Raw genomic sequence first — 17,233 nt, 5'->3', positions numbered from 1 at the left:
GAGCTAACTATCCTAAATATATATGCACCCAATACAGGAACACCCAGATTCATAAAGCAAGTTCTTAGAAACCTACAGAGACTTAGACTCTCACACAGTAATAGTGGGAGACTTTAACACCCCACTGTCAATATGAGACAGAAAATTAACAAACCTGCACATTCTGCACATGTATCCCAGAACTTAAAGTGTATGTATGTATGTATATATAATTTTGCCAAAAGCTTTTCCTGTGTTAACGAAGACAATCATAAATATGATTGTCCATTCATGATTGGACATTCATGATTGTTAAAACCCTAAGTTCCTAATAATAGAAGGAAAATTCTTCAACTTGATAACAGACAAATATCAAAACCCATAATTTCTATCATACATAAATATTTAGAAACAAAAGCTGATTCTTACAAAATTTATTTTTTAAATGAGACATACTTAATTCACTGTTACTAACAGGATCACACTAAATAATCACAATCTTGTCATTGTGATTAAAGAGCTCTGAGGATCTTGCTTTGTGTGTTTACTGGGGATAATTTAACTTTTGGCAATCCTAAAAGTAAAAAATGAAAACAAGGGGGAAAGAGAAAAAACAAAACCAAACCAGAAACAGAACAGAGGGAAATAATCTGCTTCCCTAACAGGTCTCTGACAACATCTAGTTCCCTAATGACTCATTTATTTTTGACCTGGGAGAGGAAATATTTAGTCCATAATCATTCTGCCCCTTGAACTTTTCTGAACAAAAATGAGCTTTCAAAAATGAGTCACACTGTAATTTAAGCCCAGACTCAGGCTCACAACATACCTTGGGGATCCCCAGGGAGCCCTGCAGTCACACAGATGTGACCTGAACAAAGGTAGTGGTGTTCTGTCAGGATTCCTAACCCAACACCAAGACTCTCCCAGTTGCTACAGACTGGTTCCAGATAGAGCCTTATTATTTTTTCCAGTGAACACACAAAGCAAAGTCAACAAAATGAACACGTCAACCCCAGCCCTTCAGAAGTCTTGTAAACCACTTACATCTGTTCTCATCAGCTTCATATCTAACAATTTCCTGAAAATAGAGTACATTTGTTTTCTTTACTGCTGTAACCTGTCAATCATAAGAGATGATCCTGAGACCATTAAACTGAGCTCCATTAATACTGACACGATTTTATAGAACATCACTGTCTCAAAGCAGGATAAATGGGGCTCAGGACAAGCATAGCAGTCCTTTATTTTAAGGTTCAGGTCTCCAAAACAGAAGGAAATGGTAACAAACAATACCTGATTCTAGCAGTAGAGAAGAGGAACTCAGACTGCCCAGTTTAACTCTTGGCTTTGCCACTTTCTAGCTACTGCTGCAGTTTCCTTATCTGTCATAAGAGGATAAGAACAGCACCTTTTTATGTATTTTGACAGTCTCTAGGTACAAAAAGTTTTCTGGAGAGATTAAATGAGATGATATGTGGGCAATGCTTAGGACTGTGTTTAGTACATAGTAATCCCTCAAAAAATGAATGCTATTAATGTCTCTGTTAATATTGTTGGCTATTTTAGATTTCTGCAAAAGGCATATCTCTAGCTATACAGAAACACCTGGGGCAACTCATTCTTTTTCTCAAACTAGCACATTTATAGAAATAATATGGGATTTAGGCAATAAGTTGTCATCTAAGACCAAGCAACTTAGAGGGTGAATTATTCCAGGCATGTCTTGCCTGGAATGGCCCTAAAATGCTCCTTTGTGTCCAAAGTTTATTATAGAACATCCGTCAGAGTCTTACAAAGTATACTCCAAAGCACAAGGGCTGTTAAATCTTCAATCCACCCACTTTCAACCTCAGAAACTTCTCAACTCCATGCTCCAGGCAGCCAGCACCAATCAGCTATGGTTGGCAAGGGGATAAAAGAAAACCTATTTGTCATCCATAACATAAAACACAACTTACAAAGAGGGCATGCCATCTCTTTTATAATGGAGGTAGTGGGAGAGAGTAATAACCTCTGCCTTACGAACAAATGTCATCCTACCAAAATTTACTTCTGTGTAGTCTCAGGAGGTAAACTGTGAGAAGAAGCCACTATTCAATTAAAGTATATCTGAAATTGGTGAAATACTGAAGTGGCTAAGAAAGTTTTGTGTTTTAATTCTTACAGAATGCCAACAGGATACCCTCTTTACATAGAAGCATTAACTCATTACACAGTAGATTAGCAGCCCAAGGCAGAGCTTCCAAATGACTATGCCAGGAACAATAATAACAACCCTTTCAAACCTTGGCGCTTCTGAGGCTAGGGTCTTTGGGACAGCCCTACCTGTGGCCATAAGGAAGCTCCTCCATGTATACCAGCATGCTGTGTAAATATTTTCATTTTTTATGTGTGCTATGACCTGAAAAGGTTTGGGAACCACTGATTTAGGAAATGAATACATTTCCAAAGTCCCCTCATTTGTGGCCATGGCAAAGCTTAAACATTATATGGCTTATCCTAATCATGGTTTCTGATACTAATAAATTCTAGTAAAAGTAGATATGCATTCTTTATCTGAAAGCTCAGTCCTGTAACCAAAAGTCCTGTTAGGGTTAGTTTGTTTGCAAGGGACAGAGATGCATTAAGGGTGGCATGAACAGTGAAAGCTTTTCACAAGGTCCACCAAGGGAGGCAGGAATCCTATAGGAAAAAAGACATGGCCTATTCAGAGACAGGATATGGAAGCCCAAAGCTTGACAGAGATCTCAGCCACAGAGTCTGGGTCTTCATCCTGACACTCCACTAATAACATGACTTGGCGATCTCTCTTTGCTTCTCTTTGGGAATTGTCTTGCACTTTCTCCCAATTGGCTTTATCATCCTCTAATTGTTTTCACTAGTTCTTTGCTTCTACTTATTTCTAGGTTCTGGTTATCATAACTTCAGCCTCCTAATTCCTCCTATTCCTACTTCTACCCGATGGTCAATTTTAATCTTTCTTTTTTTCCCCTCCCTCCTGCTCTCTATATCTTTCAGTGTCAGTACTTGCTCCTAACTCCCTATTTCCCTTTACATTTGCTAGTTCGCATTCTAGAGAATGAGAATTTGGGTGGCCCTAATAAGTTCTTGTCTGGGCAGAACCTCAGGCCTTTTCCCAGGCCACTCACCAACCTGTGGTTTGACTGATCTTGGTTCAAATGCTTACTGGCTGAGAGGGGCTGGAGTCATAGGGTTCAAAACATGTCCCTTCAACAGGGCTGTGATGGGTGGGACAATTTTCCTTTGACAGTCTCTAGGTGCAAAAGACAGAATATATCAAGAACAAGCCACCTCAAGTGAACAGAGTTTTATGTTTCCACTTATCAAAAAAGACCTCTTAAATATATTCACTGTATCATAAATAAATCCTTTTGGTAATTTCTTTCTCATTCTTCTCTTTTTTTCTTTCCTTCCATCCATCCATTTATCCGTCCACCCATTCAAACATGCATCCACCCTTCCATCCATCCATTGACCCACCTATCCATCCAACAAAAACTTACTGATTCTATCCATCTCCAAAATAAAAAATTTATGAGGTTTCTGATGATCATAATGGTTCTCAAGGATGATAAGTCTACTAGACAAGACATATTATATATGAAAATAATTTTAAGTACCCTAAGAACAAATGCTATGAAAGTTCAAAGGAGGAAGACATCTTTTGGCTGGAGCAGATGACATTTCAGTTGGGGCCTGAAAGATGGGGAAGATTCCAATATTCATAGCAGATATAATGAACAAGATGAGCCTAAGTCTAAAGTTAGTAGAGCTTGTTACATCAAAATTCAGATTTTGGCAATTGAAGTTATAAGAGAAAAGTATAATAGTTGTAAAAGATTCAAACCAGGCTAAAAATATATAGCATAAAGTTTGTCTCTCATCATTGTTCACCTACTCTTCCATGAATCATCCTTTCCAAAGGTAACTGCCATTAACTGTTTTCCATGAATTTGTGAGATGTTTTTCTACATCATTACATTAAAGCTTTATAATTATTTGACTATTATATTAGTAAACCCATTTTACAAAGAGGTAGGTTAACTAACTTGCCAAAAATTACACAGCCTGGTGTATAAAGAGAGTTGAGATTTCAATCAAGTCCTGTTGCTTCTAATATTGACTGTTTCCATCACACCTTGTGTGATGGGCTGTTAGTTTGAAAGGGTATCAGAAAGCTCAGTTCAGTCCTGTGAATAGGCCTTGATTTTAGGGGTAATTTTGTACTGGAAGAAAGCTAAAGGTGGGTACTCACACGTTAGCCACTTATAACAGAAAGCCCTATATATGCTGAGATGGGTTTTCAGTTCTTCCCTGACCTAAACTAAAGTTGTACCACAAGCTTTAGTTCTGTGTCCAACAGAAAGTGAATTTTACTATAATAACAGAGAGCTAATGACATTGTTGAAGGTTTAAGTGAAATCAGACGTGTCTTTGCTCTAAAATATCATTTCAAATAAACCCAATAAATTCTTTACCAACTTTTTGCTAGTAGAAAAGCCAACTCCATTTACCCAAGCTCCTTGCTTTCACATCCAGAGTGACTTCTAAAGGAACATATCATGGGGTATATAAGGAGAACTCAAATTTTATGGTTCTAGAACACTTACCCCAGACTGCCATGAAAACAGCAAAGAAGACAGTGGCTCCGTTGTCAAAAAGGTGGGTTACCTGCGAATAATAAGAATCAATGTTGAGCTAATTTCTCATATATGGTATTCCAATTCAAATTTTTTCAAGTTTTATAAAAATAGCTGTGATGATGAGTTTTGCAGGTTTTTGCGGGGGGGGGGGGATGGGGTAGGGTGGGGGAGGGAATATTCCTTTTGGACCATAAATAAGAAAAAGCTTCCTCTAACTGTGAGGTAGTTCAGATATAGAGAAGATAATGTGTTCTCTTTATGTGGGTATCATCTAGTTGAACATTTATCAGCAGTCCCAATAGTGCTACTAAGAATTCCCCTTTGTGTACTATAAAACTCTTATATACATATGTGTATGGATATAGTTATATTTAGGGCCAGGAAGGTGTTATGATTGCAGCTTTAAAGGTTTTCAACTTCCCAAGCACTGTTTTTAATGCCTCATTTATTCACTTTGAAAACATGGCTATTTTGTTTATGTAGTTTTGAGCAAACATTTCCTGGGCTGCCCTCTGGATTTCAGCCTTATAAAAAAGAACAGAACCATTAACTAAATCCAACTCTACCCTTATTAAAGCCTTGGATAATCACTATATTTACCTTTTCCACATTAACGCAAAGACGGATAGCAATACTTTATTGCTAGAATAATATATTCTATTGCAAACACCACAGCAGAAAGCAAAAATATCCATTCTTACTCCAAAACTGCCAAGCTCATTTCTGCCTCCAGTATAAATCATACTAATGTACATGACAAATTGAAATGATGACTAATAGGTTCATAAAGCATAACCTTTTTTGGGGTACTTTATAGCTACTTATAAAGTATACTTTATTGTCCCTTCGAGAATGCACCAAATATAAACAGGTTTTTCATGTTATATCAGAATATGAAGTATTTCAGATTATTCCAAAAGTTTCTCTTTCTTTGAATAGGGGAGAGATGGGCAGCACTCAAATACCTACTATGAAACAAATGTCTGAAGCTTATCTATTTCATATGACAGAGGCAATGTTAAGCTGTAGATTCGGCCCTTGGGATCAAATCAAGCTTGAAGGTTCTAGTGGTATTTGACTGGTTTGTGCTCTCTATCAGAGTATTTTTCTTTTTCTCTCTTTCTCTTTCTTCCTTCCTTCCTTCTTTCCTTTCTTTTTTTTTTTGACATGGAGTCTCTCTCTGTCACCCAGGCTGGAGTGCAATGGCATGATCTCGGCTCACTGTGACCTCTGCCTCCTGGATTCAAGTGATTCTCCTGCCTCAGCCTCCCAAGTAGCTGGGATTACAGACACCCGCCATCATGCTAATTTTTGTATTTTTGTCGAGACAGGGTTTTACCATGTTGGCCAGGCTGGTCTCGAACTCCTGACCTCAGGTGATCTGCCCACCTCAGCTTCCCAAAGTGCTGGGATTACAGGTGTGAGCCACCTCACCCAGCCTCTATCAAAGTATTTACTGTGAGCTGCTAGAAGGTGTAGCTTGCACCATCAGTGTCCATTCTGGAATGGACTGCAGTTATCGCTGTTTTTTGCTACCCAGATCATCTTTCTTCCATTCTCCTTTCTCCAAGTAACTCCTGCTGGTCTCAAGGGACACATGACTCAAAATAGAACCAATCAGAGTACTGCCCTGGGGCTGATACACAAACATTTGGAAACAGACAGCTTTCTGCTGCAGTTATCAATTTGACAATATATGAATGAGGAGGGGTAAGGTTATAGGGGCTTCTGGTTCCTAATGAGATGGTCAGTTAGCTTAAGCTGAAGGCACGCTCTGCCAAAATCAAACCTAGAGAAGCAGGATAGTAGATTAAAGGAACTAACAAAACACAAAAACAAAAAACAAAGACCCTGAGCAACCCCAGGGGAGATGGGAGGTTATCTTGAACTGGTGTGTGTGTGACGGTGGTGGTGTGGAGGCAGAGGTAGGTGGTAGATCCTGAGCAGAATGAGAGCACAAGTTAGAGAAATACATAAGCTCTACTCTAGCCTCTCTCCCTCAAGTGGCCATTGGACAATTAGTTTCCCCTCCATCAAAAATCAGCTAAGCAGGCCACACCACAGGTGCTGGTGTTCCTGGAGCAGTGTCAGGGAATGCTCAAAGTCTTGCTTGGTTAGACATGGGTGAAAAGCAGGTGCTACCTGGATAGATGTCCCAGGTATTCAATCCACAGTCTACCTCCTCTTAAACCCCAGGGCTGGTGGATTACAATCAAGAGAAAGTGCTGCCACCTAATTCTGCTTTGTTCTTAGGCAGGTTTCAAAATGAAACTGACCAGAAAAGTCCTCTGATAGACTGGCAGCAAACAGTCGTGGCTTGGGCATGCTGTCCTCTCCGTAACTGAAGTAGGACTGACAGACATGGGCTTGGCTTTTGCCCTTACTCAAAGTGACTGATGCCTCCAGAGGACAAGTACCCACAGGCCAAAATAATGGAATATATGGGGAAGACAACAACCCCTTCCCTCTGAAGAAGATTCCCATAGACATAGTGTCGCAGCAGACCAGGAGTTTAAAATAAGCACAAAAATACACTTAAGGAGACAAGGGGAAGAAGACATAAGCCTGGAGCCAAAGCAGCTTAGCTCTCTTTTCTGTTAAACAGGGAACTAGTCTACAGAATGATCACGTGGGCAGGGACACCGGGGACCCTGGAGAACCAGTTCTAGGCTGTGAGGCCCTCATGATCACACAGTGTGAGCTACCCCAGTATTGGTTCTGGCAAAATGTATCATTAAGTCACTTTCTGCCTAAGCTAGTTGGAGTCGGGTTTCTGGTTCTTGCAAACAGAAGAGGCAAGGATACAGCATCCCTATCAGCAGAACAGCCTGACTGGAAGGGATCCCAGCTCCAATCTGATCCAGTATTTCTGTGTATCCACAGTCCCATGAAATCACTCTGACATCTCTAATAAATATTCTAAAGGAAACCCCATATAACTCCAATTCTGTCGTTCTTAGGCTTTTTATCTTTCATTTTACTAGGTTTCTAGGTAAGGCCAATGTTAAATTCAGAATCTAAACATCTGGTGGCTCAGTAAGACGCAGTGGTAAAGAAGGCATGTTTTGCAGTGCAGTAAACCAAGTCCCAGCGACTTACTGCTGCATGATCATGTGTGAGTAATTTTTACCTCTTTGAGCCTCTGAATAAAATGGAAATAATGACACCTATCTTGAAGTTGCTGTAAGAATTAGAAATAATCAATGTAGATTACCTAGCTATTATTTTAGTTGTAACTATTATAATTCTTCTTCTTCTAGGTCTTAAGTTAGGGAGAATAACTGCCAAAATAAGCCCCTATAAAATCTGAGTACTCATAAAATGTTCATGATGATTCCTTAAAAGAATTATTAAGAATCTTCTAAAAAAAGAGAATTTTACTCAGGCATATATTTCTACATTAAAAAAAAATGGGCTTCTGCTTTTGGGGTTCCCCAGAAGCAGAGTTTTAACACCTGAGCAATTCAGGCTTATATCTGACCTTTAAACAAAATTATATTACTGACAAAGCTCTTGATCCTCATCAAATCTCTACATCCTAAGGTCACTCTGTTAAATTTATCTTCACCCATTCAGTGTTTCCCAAAGATAGGGAGGGCATTTCGTGCTTTTTTTGTCCCTCGCAACATAAGAGCTCAAACCTTTCCAAAACCACAGCTTACTGCTGCAGTCTGGGCTCCTCCCACACTACTGGCCACCTGCAGTACTAAAGGCGTTATAGATAGGCGGAGTCCTGGGTTGCCTATCAAATGTTCTCTCATTTAAAATGAACAAAACTCTGCAATGCCAACAGAGTAATTAGATAGATCCAGGCTTCCTTGATTACAAAGGCTGGATAAAATCTGCCAATGCCATTTATACCTGAATCTGGGCAAGCCAAAAGGCAGTGGCTCTTGGAAAAGTCTTCATGAACCCAAATTTCAGCTATTGTTTTGTGTTAGGGACACCATCACCTAAGTATTAACAAAAAACCCTAGGAATGTGAGGAACATGTCTAATATTTCAATAAAGTAAGGCATATCACGAGAAAGGGCTATGCAATAACATAAAAATGGTGGTGCCATGTTTTTTTTTTTTTTTTCTCAAAGCACTTTCACATGTATTCTCTTCTGTTCTTGTGTCATTCTAATGGGGCAGGACAGAGAGGGCACATATTTACAGACAAGAAAGCTCATTCTTGGAAAGCGGGCACATGTTCAAGGCTAAAGAGGTAAGTGACTGAGCTAGCCATGAATGGAGGTCATTTTGACAATAATGATGATGAAGAGGAGGCAAATAATGATAGCTGTCATTTACTGAGGTCTATTTACCAAGCACTATACTCAGTATACACCTTAACTCCAAATGAAACAAGTCTTCATGGTCTCCATTTAGCAAATGAGAAAACTGAGACTCAAAGGAGTTACATATCTTGTTCCCAGACACAGAAATGGTAAAGAGCAGAGTCAAAACTTGGACCTAAATTTCTCTGACTCCAGCAACTATGCTCCTCACACTGGGCCATGCTGCACCTCCGTGTAATGTTGTATAGAGCCATGACTTTCAAATACATGGGCATTTTAAAAAGATATCTGAATTAGAATACTGAATGATGGAGGTAAATCTATCCTACAACATCCACTTGAGAATCAAAGACTGGAAATGACAGAATATAGTTACCCACCATACCTCAGGAAGGTGTATGTTAAATTCAATCCATCTAAAATGCTACATTTTGAAATTACCTTGGCATATACACAGCTGTCTGACAGCCGCATGAATGGACAGTATTTATCACACACAGGACACATGATGATATCTGTAGCTTGGCAGACTTCTTTACTGGAAAAGAGAACAGAAAAGACTGCTTTTTGATGACGTGGAACTTTTTTTTCTAACTTCAACAGAATGTTCAACTAGTAAATAAGATCCAGTAGATTAAATTTATGCCCTTAGAAGCATCTTAGCTTTATCTGTTATTAATGTAAACAAGTTCTTGCACATTTAAATAATTTGAAAACCTACTTATGAGGTTGTTCCTTAGCTTTACATATTAATAAGATAAACTCAGGAAAATACATAAAGCCAAACATTGATCGTTATATCCCAAATTATAGAAATGTCCTTCACTTTTCATATGTCTGAAGCAATTTCATACTGAATTATGGGAGTCAGAAGATATATAAAGATACCTGTCTTGATCTCTATGTGTATAAGTTAAAACTAACATGGAAAATAAAATACAAATGACTAGAGATTCTAGCCCTATCCTGGGGGAAATTTTCATTTCATTAACACATTAACAACTTCACCAGAAAGCAAAATATTTTTGTAGATGGGAGGCTTACTCATTCACTTTTATTTTTGCAATCACATTTAAAAGGCACATTTACAATTTAAGATCATTGTCCAGCCTTGCAACAAGATCTCTGTGAGTACCTTGACCCATATTCTGGTGAGACAACCAAGATAATGATGGTTGACACTGAACCACTCCCAAGGTACTAACAAGTTGGTGAGATGTCTTTCTGGCTCAAGTTTAAAGAGTTCTTGTAAAAACACAGAATTCATGAAACAGAATTGCTAGTTCCCTACTTTGCAGTATCAGCTGAGAAAAAAGGTGAAAAAGTTAAAAAAGAACACTTATAGTCAATGAATGAAAGTGGCTTGCTCTGTGGATGTATAATGGCTGGTATGTCTGAAAAGGTAACATTCACTTCCATGATATCTAAAGACCATGGCAGCAAGGACAATGGATGGAGAGGTCCTAATGAACTGAACCTTTGAGTTTTTCCATGAGATGGTAGGTGAAAATCTAAGTGTCTCCACAGCCTGTGAATACCCCCAACATGCAAACAGCCACCTCTAAGTACTAAACAAAGGCAGGCTCACCCAAGTGTTCCCCATACCTGACTTGGCAGTGATCCAGAGTGGTGACGCCATACAAAAAGACAAACAATCCAATGAAGGCAGCTGGGAAGAGCATGCCAGTGTACCAGCCCAACCAGGCAAAATACAACCCAATCTTCTCTCCAAAGTACCTCCTGTTAAAGACACAACAGCCTTGCAAATTACAGTGCAGGGTGTGAAGTTAAGCGTTATGCAACTTCGTATAGTCATTTTACTTTGTAGTGACCTTACGGTTAAACTGCAAGCAAGGTAAGCCAAGAGACTAGAACATCCAATCAAATCTAAATCTAGTATCTGGGCTTACATTTCTTCTCCTACTACTCTGTATCAGAAATAGAATTAGCCCTTCCATAAAATAACATGGCTGTACACAAGCTTATTCTGAGAAGACAGAATAGATTGGAAGGGGCCAGAGTGGGAAAAGGGAGACCAACTAGGCACACAACTGTCATAGTCCAGTTCACAAGTGAAGGCAGTGGAGATGCTGAGGTGAGGCCCGATTCGAGAGATAGAGTGGAATAAAACCCATAGGATGGGAACTGTTTAAGAGATGACATTCCCCAGATGCTCCACAGCTTCAGTCTACTCAAGACTTGGTTGTGCTTTTCATTGCCCTTTATTTGCCCAACATAAATGCCACTGTTCTTCCAGGGCTTAGCTCCCCAGAGACTTCCACAGGGATGCTGCTCACATCCATTCCTTCCATTTTTCTGAATTACTGTAAAACTTACGGCCTCTGTCACACATTTCACCTAATTATGTATGGTCTTCTATTTCTTTTCTTGTTGTTTCAAGTATGCAGGGCCTGTGTTGCTAAGCAAAACTGAGTTTTTCAGAGCCAGAGACCATTTGGAGTCAGTTTGGCTTTGCCAATAGTACTTAGCACAGTACTAGAAACACAATAGACAGTTAATTAATACTCATTGACTAACTGCAACTGCAAAATCTTAATCAAAACACTGTCATGAATGGGAAATGTGTTGCCTACAGCAATTATCTATAATTTCTAATCAATGTAATCCTGTAACATGGCACTGAGGCTGGGAAGAGAATTTACTTTTGTTTTTTCCCCCCACTATTTGTCATACATTGAGTCTGATCAAAGGAAAATGATCTTATCTCAGAAAATATTTTTCATTCACCCAGATTGTCTGGATTATTTGCCAACACAAGGAATTGGTCACAATTCATCAATGCCCTTGGAACACAGGGAATAAACACTTGGTGATAAGAGCTGTGGTAGGAAGGATACCACCCAGTGGGGTGAAAGATAAAGTGAGCGTCTTGTTTTTCCTCCCCTCTGGGCTCATTTTTTTATGACTCCGATATCTAAGTGCAACACATCTAGCTAGTCTAAGAAAGGAGACATGACTTTGTCTCTTTAATAAGGAATCCATGAAGTGTGGGTTGTTATTATCCAATCTTAATAACCAGCCTCTAAATAAATAATGAGACATCAGAGAATAATGCTGCCAAGGCAAAAGGTTGGGCAGATGGTTTAAAAAACCATAAATTTCCACTTCACAGTTATCATAGGTTAAAAGCTGATATACTTTTTGACCTTCAGATTAAAACAGTCTTTAAAGGTTATTAGTTTTAAATGAAAACTAAGCCTGAAATTTATTGGAATGACAGTACTCCATATGCCCTATTTGCATAACTATAATAGATATTTTACTTTGTCAGTAATATATGTAAGCAGTGTGAACTTTGTACAAGATGATTTGTCAATAAGACTCACAAGGGTGACTTGCTCGTTATGAAGTCTTGTGACAGGTCTGGCTGATTTCACATGCCCATTCCTGGGCCCCTCTCTAAGACTCTTTTGGGGGAAACTCCATCCTCATCAGAGGGATGGTTGGTTTACTAAGAACAGCTGATGTCCTCAGATGAGTTTCCCTTTTGTGAAGAAGCCAGATATGAGTGAGAGCTGTATACTTCAGACTCTCTTTCCTTCACTGACAGCTTGTCCCAACTGACAGTCTGCCCTAATCATTCTGTGTAAGCTTTATCTATGCAGCTGGTTAAAAACTCACCTTACAAGATCCAAAGGTTGGTATTTATACCACACGCCCCAGGAGGCCCAGCACTCATAGAGTAGATGTCGGTGGTTTTCTGCTCCATGGGTTCGAATGGAGTTTTTACTTCTATAACTTCCCTGGGATAAAAACACCACTGCCAGTGAGATAGTACTCACAAAAGTCACAAGGAAATGCTGATGGTAATACTAGTCTCTTACAATAGGTGTAGTGATAGGAGTGATATGAGAAAAAAATGAATCCTCTCTATTAAAGGGCAGGCAGTTCCATGAGCTACTTTGGATGTTGTCTTGCTGCTGCTGATGTCTAGTAAAAAGCATGTGCTTGCTATAATCAGAAAGGTTTGAACTGAGGTCAGATTTGGTTCTACTACTTTTTAGCAAGATATTGGACAAGCTCCCTAAATGCTCTGAGCCTTGGTTTCCTAATCCATAATGAAATCATATTTGTCCTATTTGGTTTCTTATGTGGTTTGAATAAATAGAGTCTGGCCCAGGGGCCATGCCCTAGACTTAGCTCTCTTCCCTACTACTACTACTACTACTACTTCTTCTTCTTCTTCTTCTTCTTCTTCTTCTTCTTCTTCTTCTTCTTCTTCTTCTTCTTCTTCTTCTTCTTTTGAGACTGGGTTTCACTCTGTCACCCAGGCTAGAGTGCAGTGGTACAATCTCAGCTCACTGCAACCTCCACCTCCCAGGCTCAAGCAATACTCCCACCTCAGCCTCCCAAGTAGCTGGGACTATAGGCATGTGCCACCATGTCTGGCTAACTTCTGTATTTTTTGTAGAGATGAGGTTTTGCCATATTGCCCAGGCTACTCTCAAATTCCTAGACTCAAGTGATCTGTCCCCCTCGGCCTCCCAAAGTGCTGGGATTACAGGTGTGAGTCACTGTGCCTGGCCGCTCTTCCCACTTTTTTCAAGGTAAAGTAGTTGGTATACAGCCATAGCTATAACCTTGTCACAATGTTATTGACAAGAAAATCCTGCAATGTAAAAGCTGGAAGTCACTTCAGAATTCTTGTAATTAAAATTTAATTCAACCTCGTCATTGAAGAAATGAGGAGACAAACGGCCAGAGAGGTGCATGTTTTTCCGAGGTTAGTTTGTGGAAATGCGAGTTTCACAAAGAGAAAAGGTAGTTTCTGGAGGCAAACTAATTATTCACATTAAGCTGAGAAGCCCTTTCTTATTTATTTGTTTATTTTTGGTAGAGATAATGTCTCACTGTGTTGCTCAGGCTGGTCTCAAACTCCTGGACTCAAGCAATACTTCCATCTCAGCCTCCCGAAGTGCTGGGGTTACAGGCCTGAGTCACCGCACCTGATAAGAAGTCCTTTCTTAATGGAAAGAATACAGAGCTGGGAGTAAAGAAACTCAGGTGAGTCTCAGCTCAACCACCAACTCACTGTGTGACTTAAGGAGGTTTCACCCTTCTCTAAACCTCTATCTAAATCTTTAATGTGAAACAAAAGCAGCAATATCTGACCCTCCTGCCTTCCTGCCTCTGAGGTTAAATAATATAATCAAGTTAAACTGAGAGTAAAAAGTCAGAAGAGCAATAATGCAATGATTGCTGCTGCTATTCCAAATTTGGAATTTCTCTTCTCACAGAACACAGGACTTTACTGAGATAGGAAAGTCATTGTGAAGGCCGTGAGTCACTCTGTGGGGCTTTGTAGCTGCATCTCCTTAGACATCTGCATGCCCAGCCCCCCGCTCCCCTGCACAGGCCTTCTGCCATTACCATCTCTCAGACACTGCCTGTACCATGAGCTGGGGCTGGGAGTAGGGAGGATGCAGTTCTCATAAAACCCTTTTCTGGGCAATGCCAACAAATAATCACACGATGAAGCTACATTGATGTTTTGGGGAACAGTGTATGTCTTTAGAGTTCAGAAGCACTTGTGTGTGGCTCTAGCAAACCTCTGTGTCAAAATGTTTGCTTCTGTCTTAGTAAATGGAGCATTCCAAACATGTTTCCTGGCAGTCTGTAAACAGGGTCTCAGATGGCAGCTTCTGGTTTTCTTAATAAATAAGGTTCTGAAAATTCTACCTCACCTTTTGCATCCTCTTGGTGTTTAAAATCAAGAGAAGAACCACCGTCCTCCAAAAAAAAGTATGTTCTGGAAAGAGTTGCCATTTATGGAGAGTTGGAACTGTCTTACGAAGTCTATTGACAAACTATTACCATTGTTTCCAACAGAAGGCTGTACTGAAGATCAGCTAACAGTTGCTGTGCATTGGCTACTTTGTGAGGTCCCAGAGGACAGAGGCTATGACATGTATCTTTGTGTTCTCTGTGTCATGCAGTGACCACAGTAGGGGTGCAACACCATGAAAATGACAATAAACTCTCAACAATCATGAAGGACTATGTTCCTGAAAACCCAGGTGTAGGGGAATTCTGGGTTAAATAATCCAAAACCTATTGTGGAAAATACAGCTGGGGTAATCACAGTTACACTTGCAAAAGTAATTTACATGATGGAGACTATGTAGGAAATAGAGTAACAGCATTTACACATCTTAGGTGAGCAATGATGAGTACAACATTATTAATTTTTGTCACCCTTTGGTTACCAGCGACTTTGCAAAAAGGCTTCCTCTCGCTCTTTTAAAGAATAGCTATAAATTTATTTGTTGGAAAGACTGTGTACTTTAAGAACATTCTCATAGATTTGATGTCTCATGCAAATTTTCAATGCCTTTTTAATTTTATGACTTAAAGTCTCTAAGCCATTCCTCTGAACTCATGCTGAGTGACTCTTAAGTATTCTTGCAATTACATAAAAAGATATACAGAAATAAATCTATGCTGAGGAAGAGACGTAACAATTGAAGTAGACCCTCCCTAATTACCCATTGAACAAATTAAATTCACTCTGAACAAATGTCGACAAATTCAATTATCAACTATCCCTAGAAACTGATTTTAATAACACAAAATTGAAAGGAAGATAAAGACTAAAGACAGCACAATACCTCATGCAGGGGAAATGCAGCTTCATAGGAGCCATTGGTAAGCAAACGATTCAAACCTGAAACAACAAATAAGTCCATTTGAATTAATACAGAGTCTGAATACTCACAATGTTCAAAACAAATGTAAGCATGGCGCTTTTTGGAGAAAACAATCTAGGCTATTGACCCTCTTAGGGGCACCAAGAGTTAGAAGAAAAGTTTTGTTGCCATGAAATTGGGATTGAGGGCCGGGAAATTCTTTTTTTTCTTCCAAAAAAATTTAAAATATTTAACTATCATATAAAGATTTGAATATATTCAAGGTGTACAATGTGATGATTTACATTATGTAATGATTAACACAATCTCATTAACACATTCATCTCCACTCATGCTGTACATTAGATCCCCAGAACCCATTCATTTTATAAATGATACTTTGTACTCTTTGATCAACATCCCCCCATGTTCCCCATCCCAGGGTCTGGCAACCACTGTTCCACTCTTGACTTTTAAGAGTTTGGCTTTTTAAGATTCTACATATAAATAAGATCATGCAGTATTTGCCTTTCTGTGTCTGGTTTATTTCACTTAGCATGATGCCCTTCAAGTTCATCCATAAGGCAAATGGCAGGATTTCCTTCTTTTTTATGGTTGAACAATATTCCATTGTATATATGTACCACAATTTCTTTATCCATTCTTCTATGAGGGCACACTTGGGTTGTTTTCATATTTTGGCTATTGTAAACAATGCTGCAATGAACATGGATGTGCAGATATCTCTTCAAGATACTTATTGATATGTAACCAGAAGTAGGATTGATTGCTGTATCATATGGTAGTCCTATTTTTAATTTTTAAAAGAGCCTCCATATTGTCTTTCACAACAGCTGAACCAATGTATACTCCTACTAACAGTGCACAAGTGTTCCATTTTCTCCACACACTTGCCAACACTTACCACTTTTTGATAAAAGCCATTCTAGCAGGTGTGAGATGATACTTCATTATGGTTTTGATTTGCATATCGCTGATTAGTGATATAAAGCACCTTTTCATATACCTGTTGGCCATGTGTGTGTTTTATAAGAAAAAAATGTCTATTCAGGTTCTCTGTCCATTTTAAAAGTTTTTTTCTTTCCAACTTTCATTTTAGATTCAGGGAGTACACGTGCAGGTTTGTTACATGGGTAAATTGTGTGGTGCAGGGATTTGGTGTACAGATTATGTCACACAGGTAATGAGTATAGTACTGACAGGTAGTTTTCCAATCCTCATCCTCCTCTCACCCTCCACCCTCAAATAGGCACCAATGTCTATTATTTCCCTCTCTGTCCATGTGTACTCAATGTTTCGTTCCCACTTATAAGTGAGAACATGCAGTGTTTTCTCTATTCCTGCATTAATTCACTTAGGATAATGGCCTCCAGTTCCCTGGCTGCATAGTATTCCATGGTGTATATGTACAACATTTTCTTTATCCAATTTACCATTGATAGGCATCTAGGTTGATTCCATGTCTTTTCTATTGTGAATACTGCTGCCATAAACTTATGTGTGCATGTATCTTTAAGGTAGAATAAGTTATGTTATTTTGGGTATATACCCAGTAATGAGGTTGCTGGGTCAAATAGTGGCTCTCTTTTAAGTTCTCTGAGAAATCTCCAAATTGCTTTCTATAGTGACTGAACTA

The 17,233-nt window shown here is 39.2% G+C and overlaps 1 protein-coding gene across 5 annotated transcripts in view; it reads right to left on the bottom strand.

Moving 5' to 3' along the window:
• The window catches only part of ANO4 (anoctamin 4), a 324,230-nt gene that overhangs the window by 70,620 nt on the left and 236,377 nt on the right, over positions 1-17,233 (bottom strand). For all 5 annotated transcript variants that reach the window (XM_017516529.2, XM_037734202.1, XM_017516537.2 and 2 more), the window contains 5 exons: positions 15,559-15,614; positions 12,572-12,693; positions 10,535-10,669; positions 9,371-9,467; positions 4,614-4,674 (listed from right to left, as the gene is read on the bottom strand). In XM_017516529.2, the coding sequence (XP_017372018.1) occupies positions 4,614-4,674; positions 9,371-9,467; positions 10,535-10,669; positions 12,572-12,693; positions 15,559-15,614 (471 nt within the window). The remainder of the gene's footprint in view (positions 1-4,613; positions 4,675-9,370; positions 9,468-10,534; positions 10,670-12,571; positions 12,694-15,558; positions 15,615-17,233) is intronic.

Source organism: Cebus imitator, unplaced genomic scaffold (genome assembly GCF_001604975.1).
Source record: "Cebus imitator isolate Cc_AM_T3 unplaced genomic scaffold, Cebus_imitator-1.0 Scaffold18, whole genome shotgun sequence".
Classification (NCBI taxonomy): Eukaryota; Metazoa; Chordata; class Mammalia; order Primates; family Cebidae; genus Cebus; species Cebus imitator.
The sequence above is the reverse complement of the archived record's forward strand: the minus strand, read 5'-3'. Positions and strand labels throughout refer to the sequence as shown.